This window comes from Anolis carolinensis, chromosome 4 (genome assembly GCF_035594765.1).
Source record: "Anolis carolinensis isolate JA03-04 chromosome 4, rAnoCar3.1.pri, whole genome shotgun sequence".
NCBI lineage: Eukaryota > Metazoa > Chordata > Lepidosauria > Squamata > Dactyloidae > Anolis > Anolis carolinensis.
In genome coordinates this window covers 115,199,707-115,212,136 of record NC_085844.1, presented here as the reverse complement: position 1 = coordinate 115,212,136, position 12,430 = coordinate 115,199,707, and the positions used below count along the sequence as shown (strand labels likewise).

The 12,430-nt window shown below is 43.4% G+C and overlaps 2 protein-coding genes across 2 annotated transcripts in view; both read right to left on the bottom strand.

Annotated features, from left to right (window-relative positions):
• Positions 1–12,430, bottom strand: part of LOC100559144 (serpin B12) — a 502,967-nt gene that overhangs the window by 441,378 nt on the left and 49,159 nt on the right. The window lies entirely within an intron of this gene.
• The window catches only part of phlpp1 (PH domain and leucine rich repeat protein phosphatase 1), a 184,853-nt gene continuing 176,486 nt past the window's right edge, over positions 4,064–12,430 (bottom strand). The window contains exons 16-17 of the mRNA XM_062977656.1: positions 9,247–9,475; positions 4,064–6,471 (exon numbers count right to left, since the gene is read on the bottom strand). Coding sequence (XP_062833726.1) covers positions 5,302–6,471; positions 9,247–9,475 — 1,399 coding nt within the window. The 3' untranslated portion in view covers positions 4,064–5,301. The remainder of the gene's footprint in view (positions 6,472–9,246; positions 9,476–12,430) is intronic.

Here is a 12,430-nt window from a genome sequence, read left to right as displayed (position 1 = left end):
AATAAGCAGTACTGTAGGATCAAAGTGTATCCAGCCATTCAGTGCATCTCTGTAGGGGAAGCAGTTTATCTGTCTTGCATGAAAATCAGCAGAGGAATTGTGGTTGACTTCATTGAAGAGCAATATACACCCCATCATTTCATTACTTGAGTTCTGCTAACAACTCTGGTGCATTTCTACATTTGTTGTTCTATCACATCTCTTCCAAAAATTATAGGTTCTTCTGTATTCACATAATTTCCCATGAGGTAGTGAGTAAGTAGGGAGAAGACTGGACTAAAATCACCCACTGAGTGACACAACTAAGTATGCAGTAGAGTAGGGCCCGAATCCTGTTTCATTTGTTTCTTTCGGTTTTGTACTGTTCCGTCCATTTGGATGGCATGGAACAGTACAACCCTGAGAACAAAAGAAGCAGTGAAATAAAAGGAAAAGGGAAACGGTAGCTGTTTGGTCAGCTGATTTTCGGTGCTTGGCTGTAGGCCCTGCAAGCTGGACCTATGAGTGTCGAGCGCTTGATGTCTTGTAGGCCCAGCTGGCAGGGCCTATAGTCGAGCATTGAGCGCTTGGTGCTCAACTGTAGACCCTGCGTGCCAGGCCTACAAGCCATCGAGCGCTCGGAGCTCATAGGCCCTGCCTGCCGGGCCTGCAGTCAAACACTCAAATATAGGCCCTGTGAGCCAGGCCTACAAGCCGTCGAGTGCTTGACGGCTCGGAAGCCCGGCTCGCAGGGCCTACAGTAGAGCAATGGGTGCTCAGCGCTCGGCTGTTGGCCCTGCGAGCCGGGTCTATGAGCCATCGAGTGCTCGATGGCTCATAGGGCCTATGGTCGTGCCAGGCCCACTTGGCTGTAGCCCTGGCTGGCAGGCCCTGTAGTTTTGCCACCCAAGGCCCAACAAATCTTTGTTTTTTTCAGACCTTGGATGGAAAAGCCCATTTGTATAGGCACCCGTTTCCACAAGTGGCGGACGGAAATGGAAACGGGGCCTTGCAAATGGTACAAATGGAAACGGGCCGTGATTCCATACAAATACACAAGACTAGTACGCAGTTCCTGGTCCATTTTTGTATCTTCCCAAAACTGGTGCTGAATTTTAAGTAGCAAATTGGGAAAATCCTTTCATCCAAGCATTTCCTAGTTGTTTACAAGGGTTTTATGGGTCATCTACTGATGCGTGAGAAGGTACTGTGGGTGATCAGAAATGCCTCTAGGCCCACTGAAGATGCCAGCCCTTAGGGCTAACTTCTAGTTGCGGCTAAATACACCCACTGCGTTAATGGGGGCTTAAGTCAGCATATATGTTAGGCAGGTCTACTCTAGGAAATGGATTTAGTGCCAGTTCTTACACGTAGGAAGCAGCAGAGAAATGGATGAATCTTGGGGACTCAGCAAAATTCCTGTTTGCCTATTCAGTTGATGTGCCTACACAGCAAACCCAAGGGAATGCGAGCTTGTTGTGCCTATCCAATGAACCCAGCCAAAAATGCAAGCTTACAGCCAAATGACACAATGAAAATGCTGGCTGAGATCCAAATACAGCAGAACTCCTCATTTGTGGGATCACGAGGGAACGCTATTAGTTTCTGCACTAAGAAGGTTAGGTTCTAGGAAGCCTCATTTGGCTCTTACTGCAAGTGATAAATCTTGTCACACTGGAAATGACTTCATTAGCAACAAATGAAACACGGATGGATTTTTAGCACATCAGGTTCTTGAACACACAAACAAGAGTGCTTACGGTCCGTCATCTACTATGGAATATACTTTAAAATGGTCCTTTAATAAACATAAGTGCGCTTCCTTGAAAACAAATGGAATTTATTATTTCAAATATTTCTATTTAAATGTGTATATGTAAGAAACCCAAGTGGACTCTTCATCTCATTTTGTGCTAAAAATGTTTTATATGGCCTTCATTTTTAAGGCTTATAAAAAAAAACTGAGATGGACACAGCTGTACTTTACTTTCTGGGCAACCAATTTCTTCTGAACATTTTGTGATTAGTTAGATGAGGTATAAGAAGTCTACAGAGGCTCTTCAACTGTGGTCCCAGCAGGTCACTGTCAATCAGATAATTAAAATAGAAAAAAGGAGCAGAAAGTTTCTCCTGGAGGTTCTTGTAGAGGAACACAACCACTAACATCCTAAAGAAGCAAGCAGTCTTTCGATGTACAGCTTCAGATTTAAACTAGTCTGTACTACCTGTGTCTCATTGGGATGGAAACTGGCAACAAATGTAATGATGGAATCACCACACAGGTTCTATCCGATAACCTGTGGATTGGCTTGTCTCTTCAGCACTGCAAGTGGCTGCAATGAGAGGAGACATCAATTTTAATTCCTAATTTACATGAGCAAAATCAGGCCGTAGAAAGAATGTAACTGAGTAGAGATTCCAAGAACTGTTCACTATGACTGCTGTAGGGTGAACAAATGGTAAATGGTAAGTCCCGTAATAAACAGCAATAGCCAGCAAGAGTCATTTCTGTAGGAAGCTGCTGTAAGGTTCCCTGCTACCTCTCCGCCATCATACTGGAGAAGTTGGAGATATATATTCATGAAATGACCATAGAATGGCCTCAGACTATGACCCGTGGATGGTGTAATTTTTAATTAATTAATAATTTAATTTAATTAATAATTTAAATAATTAAATAATTAATCAGAATTTTTGATGCTATTGTATGAATCTTTAATTTTTGCTTTATTTTATATGTATGCCTGATATGTGTATAAGCCGCCTTGAGTCCTCTCCGGGGTGAGAAAGGTGGGGTACAAATGGGGTAAATAAATAAACAAAGAATAACAAACACAACAAAGATTAAATGCAAAATGTTCCCATTGGATGTGCAAGCGGCTGTGTTCACCTGCACATATATCAACACACCTGTGGCCTTTTCTTCCACCAAACTAGACTTCTCTGCCAATCATTCACTACAGCATATACCCTCCACCAACTCTCCTTCACCACATGCACCTGGTTGCAACAGTCTTAGAATATTTGAGCTTTTCTTTTGCCTGGTCATTGGCGGAGCATATGCCCTGGAAACAGGATGGAAGTGTGATGTGGATTGCCTGGACAGCTGGAGAATTGCAACGTTTTCTGAGCTTGTGGTAGTCAGGTGCATTTGGATTTTCCCCTTAACATCTGCTTTTTACAGGGGCTTTGTGTAAGTGAACTCTGCAAGAAGACTTGGGTTGGATCTACACTTCCATATAATCCAGTTTAGATCTAGCCCTAGAGTGCTACTCCCTTCAAATTTCCAACTGATGGTGTGACAACTTCCTGATAAAAACTCAACATGCTGGATGTGTAACTAACCCCCTTTCCTTCATTCACTATGTATATGCAAATACACGTATTCCAAAACCAAAACAGTCTGAGATCAGAAAAATCTTTGGTCCCAAATATTTCAGATAAGGGAGATTCAACCGCTAATATGGGAGCCACGGTGGCGCAATGTGTTAAAATAGTGGTTCTTAACCTGTGGGTCCCCAGATGTTTTGGCTTTCAAATCTCAGAAATCCTAACAGCTGGTAAACTGGTTGGGATTTCTGGGAGTTATAGGCCAAAACACCTGGGGACCCACAGGTTGAGAACCACTGGGTTAATCCCTTATGTCAGCTGAACTACTGACCGGAAGGTCGGCGGTTTGGATCCGCAAGATGGATGAGCTCCCATCTGTCAGCCCCAGCTTCTCATACAGGGACATGAGAGTAGCCTCCCACAGAATAACACATCTGTGTGTCCCCTGGGCAATATCTCTGTATGGCTGATTATTTGACACCAGAAGCGACTTGCAATATATTCTCAATTTGCTTCTGACACGATAAAAAAACCCTGCTAATATGTCAATTTTCAGTATTGTCTTGGTATTAACACAGTATCTTCCTCACCCAACATCTCTGTAATAATGGCATGGCTCCCTTATTCCTACATCGGGATAAGTTCTATAGCAACAGCAAAAAGGCTATGATTTAGGAATTTTACTTTTTTAGAATTAAGCACAGATGGTGCTGCAGGCATGCACAGATATAGAAGCATAACAGTAGGCTGCAAATATTTGTAAATTTTTTATATTTATTATAACAAAAATTATGACATGTTCATTTGTGCATTCTTCTTTAATATAACTCTTCGTATGTAAATGATCTACAGTAAATGAACTCTATACAATCATGCTGGTTGTGGCAGCAGGGAGGAACACACAAAAGATGTGCCTGCAAAAGTTATTGGTGAAGAAGGAAAGAAATAAAAGAGAGTTAACTCCGGTATTTGTGGCCCACTATCCATCTAATTCCTAGGCAGCCTGTACAGCTGTTCTGGCTAATTTTATATGGATCGTAGCCTGAAGAGTCAATCACATGGGGGCAATTTCACACGTGAGCAAAACACACACCTGTGGTGATTTGGGCCCAGCCAACCCAGATGGCAACAGGACATGGTGGGACAGACACAATGGGTCATCTGGAGCCCAGCGCACTTCAAATCAGCTAACCCACCAGGAGAGCATCATGTTTGTAAGATTTCCCTGCCCTCCAGATTTGGTTGTGGTGCAGGTTGCTGGAGGGCGCTCTGATAAGACATGCGAAAGCACCCAGGTTGGGTGGGGACAAAGTGTCAGTTTGTCAGGTTGCGTCCTCCTGCCGAGACTACAAAACATCTGAAGCATCACTATACAACACTGAGTTATTTACAGGAATTTCCCAATCAGCTGTTCTCTCAGAGAAAATTAGTGAATCTCAGTGACGTAAAGTCACCTGAAAGAGTAAAAGCAACTCCTAGGAGTTAGTCTCCATAATTCTACAAATGTCTATCCATTTTCAAGACCAAAAAAGCCTTTTTTTCTCTCAAAGAAATACAGTATTACAATATTACTTAATCATTTAGCACTGGCAATGCTGCCCTGTTTTCCAAACAGAACCCCCCCCCCCCCAAAAAAAAAGAACAGTTTTAAAAAATATTACATCAACATCACTCATCAGTTTTCTCTGCAATATATTAAACCTTTTGAATTTTAATTTTTTTCTCCACCTTTTTTTTACATTTGATATGTTAAGGAAGGGGGAGAAGTTAAACTAGTTTTATTTCTAACAGTGAAGCATCACTAGAAAAGAAAAAAAAATGTGATTATTACAGCTAACAAACATGAAGCAGCTGCAGTTCTCAGTAGAAGGGAAGGGTCTGGAAGAGAAAGTAGAACAAAGGCGTCCTTTCTGCCCCAGTCCGCTAATGTAATACAAACCTAAGGAGCCTCCAAGTTCTCATTGTCTCATCACTTTGTTTTGGGAAGCTTGGTCATAGTGGCGTGTCATAATAATCTGGCAGCTGGTCCATTTGGTATTGCCGTTGCTGTTGCTGCTGCTGCTGTTGTTGTTGCTGCTGTTGTTGCTGCTGCTGCTGTTGTTGCTGCTGCTGCTCATGATGCTGTTTCATGATCTCCTTGACCTCTTCCTCAAGCTCTGGTGGGATGATGAATTGATCATCCGGGTCAGGCTGTGCTGGGGCTGCAAAGTATCCCCCTGTTTTTCTGAGTGGTGCATCAGCTGCCACCTCGATCAGGTTGTGGCTTCTCTCCTGAGGGGCCACAGAACCATTGCCTCGGCGCCGCCCAATGGTCCCAGTGGCCGAAAGATCACCCTTCCGAAGGAGACACACCTCGTCCTCATTGGTGTTGATGACGATGCCTTCGTCGCTGGCCTCCATGGGTGCTTGCGTAAGGAGCTGCTGTTTCTCCTTTGCCCGGCCACAGTGGATGTCTACCTCCACTTCCACCCGGCTGCCGTTGGAAAAGACACCTTCAATGGGCTCCTCATCGTCGCTGTCGAGGCCGTTGTCTGAGAAGGCGCTAGAGAAAGTGGCACTAGAGAGCTGCCTCTGGAAAGAGTTGGAGAGGCAGACTGGGTGGAGCATGCAGCGTTGTTCACTTGGGTAGGCAGGGCTGTTCTCGTTCATGGTCACCTGGGGTGGCTCGTCGGAGGCCGTGGATCCGACTTCGCTGCTCATTTCGGAGGTGGAAATCTCACTGCTAATCTCGGAGGCCACCCCACTGCTGGAAGAAGGCATCCCCAGACCATCAGAAGGCTTATCTTTAATGACGACATTGACGGACTGGGGAAAGATGCCTGGGCTGGGAGGGGGGACACCATTGAGTTCGCAGCAGCAGAAACTGTCCTCGGTTACATTGAGCTGAACCACTACAGCACTGAGGCTATCGTTGCACCCGTAACTCTGAGCCAGCGTGCAGAGTTTCTTGGCAGCTCCAAGGGCATCAGGCACATTCCTGACAGCTTCCACAGCCTCCTCAATGGAGAGGCTGTCCCACAGGCCTTTGCTGCCCAGAATGAAGAACTCATCCTGAGGCGTCAATGTAATGGATTGGACGTGGGGGCGAGGGATCACGCTTGGGTGAAGGAAGGTATACCCCAAAATCCTTGTCGAGTCTGTCACACCATTCACTTTGCCATCCTGGAAGAAAGAAGGATTGATTTATTATGATGAATGCCTATGAGTGCTTAAATGTAAAAAAAACAACCAGCTGTAAATGTTGGACAGGGAGATGGGAGTAGAGTTGGGAAAGCTTAGGGCCTCCAGTGGCCATGGGGATAAAAGCCTTGTGACTTGAAGGTTGGGTTGCTGACCTGAAGGCTGCCAGGTTCAAATCTTACCCAGGGAGAGCGTGGATGAGCTCCCTCTATCAGCTCCAGCTCCATGTGGGGACATGAGAGAAGCCTCCCACAAGGATGGTAAAACATCAAAACATCCGGGTGTCCCCTGGGCAACGTCCTTGCAGACGGCCAATTCTCTCTCACTCCAGAAGCAACTCCGGTTGCTCCTGACACAAAAAAAGGGGAAAATTGGGGGGGGGGGGAACAGTCCCCCCCCCTAATTTTCTGGGTTTTTTTCCATGCCGTCCCATCTCTAGATGGGAGACAAGAAATCTTTCTTAAGTCTACATCCTCAAAGGACAAGAACACAGACTACTAAAAGTCTAAAAGGACAAGAACACAGACTACTAAAAGAGCAAATAACAGAGGTGGGTTCAAGAAGTTATTTGTTTGCTGCAGTGTTCTTCTAAAGCAGTTGTTCCCAGCCTTTGATTCTCCAGGTGTTTTGAACTTCATCTCCCACAATTCCTAACAGTGGGATTTTTGGGAGTTGAGGTGCAAAACACCTAGAGGACCAAAGGTTGGAAACCAATGTTCTAGAGCTTGGAGTTGTTACCCTTCTGGAGATGAACTCCATGAATCCTCTCTTTAGCCAACAGGCAGGCTGGTTGGGGGACACTGAGGTTTTCTGGAAGGCAGCTACTCCAACCAGTGACAACCCAACTGGCAATCGTTACCCAGAGGATCTTTTCATCGGCCGCCCAAGACTGTGGAATTACTTGTTAGAAGAAATCTGACAGCTAAATCACCTGTCATAATTTAAGAGACAATGGAATTCCTATCACTTCTAGCAGGCCTACCTAGTTAGTATTACCTATGAATTTTAAAATCATATTCTATGTGCTTTTATGGATGTATTTTAACTAGCTTGTGCCCTGCCCTAAACTGGAAGGAGAGGCAGGTAATTCATCATCATCATCATCATAATCATAATAATAATAATAATAATAATAATAATAATAATAATAATAATAATAATAATAATAAATAGACAAAATTACGATCTGCCAACTGCAAAAGGCCACCCTACTGGGATCTGCGCGCATCATCCAAAAATACATCATACAGTCCTAGACACTTGGGAAGTGTTCGACTTGTGATTTTGTGAAATGAAATCCAGCATATCTATCTTGTTTGCTGTGTCACACAACAACAACAACAACAACAACTACAACGACAACAATAATAATTGTAATTCTACTTCAAAAGGCTCTGTCTTTTAGCACTCATGACGAACTACAACATCTGAAATTGAGATAAAATTTACTGGCATATCCCAACTTGTCCAGGTAAATGCTCACAATGGAGCACAAATAGTAAAGTTTCACGTTTCAGCCAAGGTATACAAGTCTGTTGGAAGCTTTTGAAGAAGGTGACCCTTAATCTTTCCTCACGACCCACCAGTGGCATGGTAGGAAAAGACTAAAAATATAGAACCAATAGCTAGCCATGATTGGTATTCTGCTCCGGATACCTTTAACATTTGAAACAAATCTACAGATGGACACACACACACACTGCATGGAAACACCTGGAGGATCATTTCATTACAGCGTTTCCGTCTTCAGCCAGACAAAGCCAAAACTAGTATTTATCTACACTTGGAAAACTTGTAACAAGCACAATTGAGAGAGAGTCTATGTGTGGAATCTTGTTTGTTTTCAGTCAGCTGCACTGTAGCAAGAATATTTTCACATGCCCCAATTACTTGCTACACTTCCTCTTTGAGTATGACATTTCCCAAAGGGAGGAGGATTAACATCTGAAGGGGAAAGCATGGATAACAATCCAAGTCTTAGTGAAATCAATACCAGGTATATATTCAAACTCCCAGTTTCTGGTTGGGTTATGATCCAAGCCAGGCAAGACAATGTGTTTCTAACACACTGTTTCATTTATTTGTTTGTATTTGCTGGAACGGAAAGCATAAGAAAGGAAGCTACGTGGAAGGTGGAAAGAAGGGAAGCCGTATCTCTCAGTTTTTAGTAACTTCTTGCCTATTTCTTAAGCTTTACATGACATCAATAATGGCCAAAATCCAATCGTTAGTCTGAAGTAGATTAGCCTCACTGGGTCAATGGAAACTGCGTAAGTGTTGCCATATCATGTTTCTACTAATTTAATGGGACTAATCTTACAGGGACTGGAAAAACTGGTAAACAAACTGGATATGTATGAAACAGGTGGTTTATTTTAATCTTGAGAAGGGATTCCTCTGTTGTGATTGCACCATCTGGAGGGTTACAGTTTTCCAGCCCTGTTTAGGCACCATGAGTAAGAGATCCAGGGTATGTCTTCTATAACTCTAGGTATTTATGCACTGTGGAAAACGTACTGTGATTACCACATACAAACTGAGTACAAACTGGTAGCCACTAAACTCCTTATCTAGAGACAGCTCTCATCCTGTATGCTTGATGCTTTTTAGAAAAGAGAGCGGAGATCCTCCAGTGTTTTTTACCTTCACGCAAGGTCATCTTATGAAAAGGGAACAAATGCCACAAATTCAATTTGACTCACAAATGTTGTAAGGAAATGCTACATCCCTAATGCCTCAAACAATTCAGGCTCTTACCTCTGTGATGATGGCCTTGTGCTGTTTGATCCTCCTTAGTTCTTCTTCACAGCTGATCATGTAAGACCTGGATAAAGGCAGTGGTTTCCCGTTCCGACAGAGAACAGATTGGCACTTCCCCACATTTGCAGAGGTTAAGGTAAAGCATCCACCGGGGTCGATTGGATCGTGTTTTATATGGCAAAGGACAGCAGAGCCTCCAAGTTTCTGCCCAGCAGTTCCAAGTTTCCTGAAATTTCAAGAGAACAACATTAGGAGAGCAGCACAAAAACCACACACAACTAGAGTCAAGTTCAACCCAGGCATATATTTCTAAATTCAGCAGAGAAAGCGAGGAATCCTCTGTTCAAAACTTGAGGATGTGCATGCCATGTGATTTACAAAAATGTCAAATGAGCCGGAACTCTCAGTGGTGAGCCCCTAATGAAAGTGTGGAAGGGACCACAGCTCTATGGGTGAAGTTGTGCAATGAATTAATTTCCAATTGATTTCCTGGTATTTCCAGTTTAAAAAGATAAGCAAGAATGTGATAGGGAGGGATTTCTTCCTAAGATGCTGGAGATCTGGGCTCAGTCAGAACAAACAGCCTGGTGTCTGCAAGTATGCTGAATGATGGATTTCCCAGCCAGTACAGGAACAATGGGAATTACACTTCAATCCATCTATGCTTTGGGGTACCAAAACAAAGGCATAGGAGCAAATACTCTGACGCTACATACACACATTTTTTACATTCTTATAAGATGGAAAGCGTGGAGCCCCTGGTGGCGAAGTGTGTTAAAGCACTGATCTGCTGAATTTGCAGACCGAAAGGTCCCAGGTTCAAATCCCGGGAGCGGAGTGAGCGCCTGCTATTAGCTCCATCTTCTGCCAACCTAGCAGTTCGAAAACATGCCAATGTGAGTAGATCAATAGGTACCACTCTGGCAGGAAGGTAACGGCGCTCCATGCAGTCATGCTGGCCACATGACCTTGGAGGTGTCTACGGCTCTTCGGCTTAGAAATGGAGATGAGCACTAACCCCCAGAGTCAGACATGACTGGACTTAACGTCAGGGGAAACCTTTACCTTTACTTAAAGACGGAAAGCAAATTTGGAAATGCTTCTCATCCAAGCTATCTAAAAAACTGGACGTAACCCACATCTTTCTGCAGCCCTATGACATTAAGAAGCAGGAGAAAATGCCTCACACTTTTAATTTTGGGGTGGGGGAATCCTGAGAGGGTATGTCATTCCAGTGCTTGAAATAGTTCTAGTTCTGTGCATCCCTTTTCACAGTAACTAAAGGGGATAAACTCTTCTATAAAGAGAGAGGAAGAGAACAGAACGAATCCTTGGATCGGCATTTGTGAACTAGCATAAATGCACATTATTAATATCCTTTTAATTTCTACACGTTCCTTATAATAAGGTATTTCAAGCCATCTTGTGTTTTTTGAACCTAAATAAACAAGTGCATGAATGTATTACTTCTTTCTTTTCTTCCCTCCTAAAGCCACTTTAAAATTTAAACAATTTGTCTCCAACAATTCAGTCTGGGATAATAACGTGATGAGCTGCAATGCAGTTAGGCAATTGTCAATAAAGTTACTCATAGACAATACAGCTATATATAGAAAGGCCATTTTTCATCCTTTCTGAAGCTTTTTTTGTGAGGGAGAAATAGGAAAATGTATGTGACATTTATCTTTGTAATGTTCTAAAAGCCCTTCAGATTAGACTGTGGAAAATTTATAGAGAAAGTAGGCTGTAACAAATAGCATTTGAGTGTGTACACATGGGTGTCAACTGATTTTGATCTACAGCAGGAGGTGCATGGGAAAGGCAGCAGTAAAATTACGATTATTACCGGCAAAATTGGTTCCAGCTTCTCTCTGGTGGTTCAGTTATGGTCACTGAGAATTTTAAAAAGCACATAGACTTCCAGCCATCCTCAAACTAGTGCACCTGCCAGAGTATGACTGCAAAATCCCATCAGCAACTATCCTCATAGCAAAGGGTGTTGAAAATAGTGATCCTAGATGTCTGACACAAGGCTGGGAAAGCTGTATCGTTCCCTTTCTCCCATTTATGGAAAGATGCTGCATTTGAACAGTACTTTGTGCCCTAAGTTAAGTCACCCTGGTCGGAAACTGGTCTGGGATACTCCAGGGTTACCTTGAAGTCCACTTCTACAAGGTTGAGCAACAGCAGCCAAGTCTTACTGAGAGACATCTTGACTACACCTGTTGATCTTTCCTGGAATATGAACTACAGGGCAGTGCTACTCCTGGAGCTATGGAGAGGTACAGTTTTCAAGACTTTCCCAGCAGAGAATGTGAAAAGGTTCCTTTAAGGTTCCTATCTGAAGTAGGAAACCAATGGACACTTCACCCCTAACAGAAATAAAATTTTAGGCCAGGGCAAAGACAAAATGCCCCTCCCCCCGGCACATGGCTGATGAAGAATATCCCAATAGCTGCATTGTAGAACTATTGTTTACAATTGCGTATGCTACCCATTTCTTCCTCTCATTTAGTCTCAAAAATGATGCAAGATCCCTTTGCATTCAGATCTACAGCCTCATCACGGGCAAAATTGCCCATCCTAAGATAGTTTGGGGTCCCTGGATTGTTTTGGCCTACAACTCCCAGAAATCCCAGCCAGTTTACCAGCTGTTAGGATATCTGGGAGCTGTAACTGGACCCCAGCAATGTGTAATAGGATTGTGCAATTCGGCTGGAAGGCGATTTGTTTTTGGTATCCGAATGTAATTGGATCCCCAGATCTGTATTCAGGAGCCCCCTGAAAATCAGCTAATGGAAAAATCTGTTTTTGGTTAGGCAGCCAAAAGATCCAGGAAGATCCTGTTGGATTATGGTTGTATGTGTATGAAATGTAAATCAAGTGTTTCTGCTGTTTGTGCAAGAGTGTGTTTCAGCAATGAAACAGTTAACAGCAGGCTAGTTTTCAACTGACAGCCTGTTGTGACTGCTGTTGACCTATGGGGCATGGTTTCCGGCCTTTGGAGGTTGGAACTTCCTTCGGACTGAGGAATGTGCTTCTTATCTCTGTGTGTGTTGAGATGGTGCTTGCCGAGCGAAGAGGCTATAGAAGAACGCCAGCTCAGAGTGATGGCTTTTGCTGTGCTTTGTAAATATGTATTATAGATATTAAATAAATGTTTGGACTTCAGACTACTGAT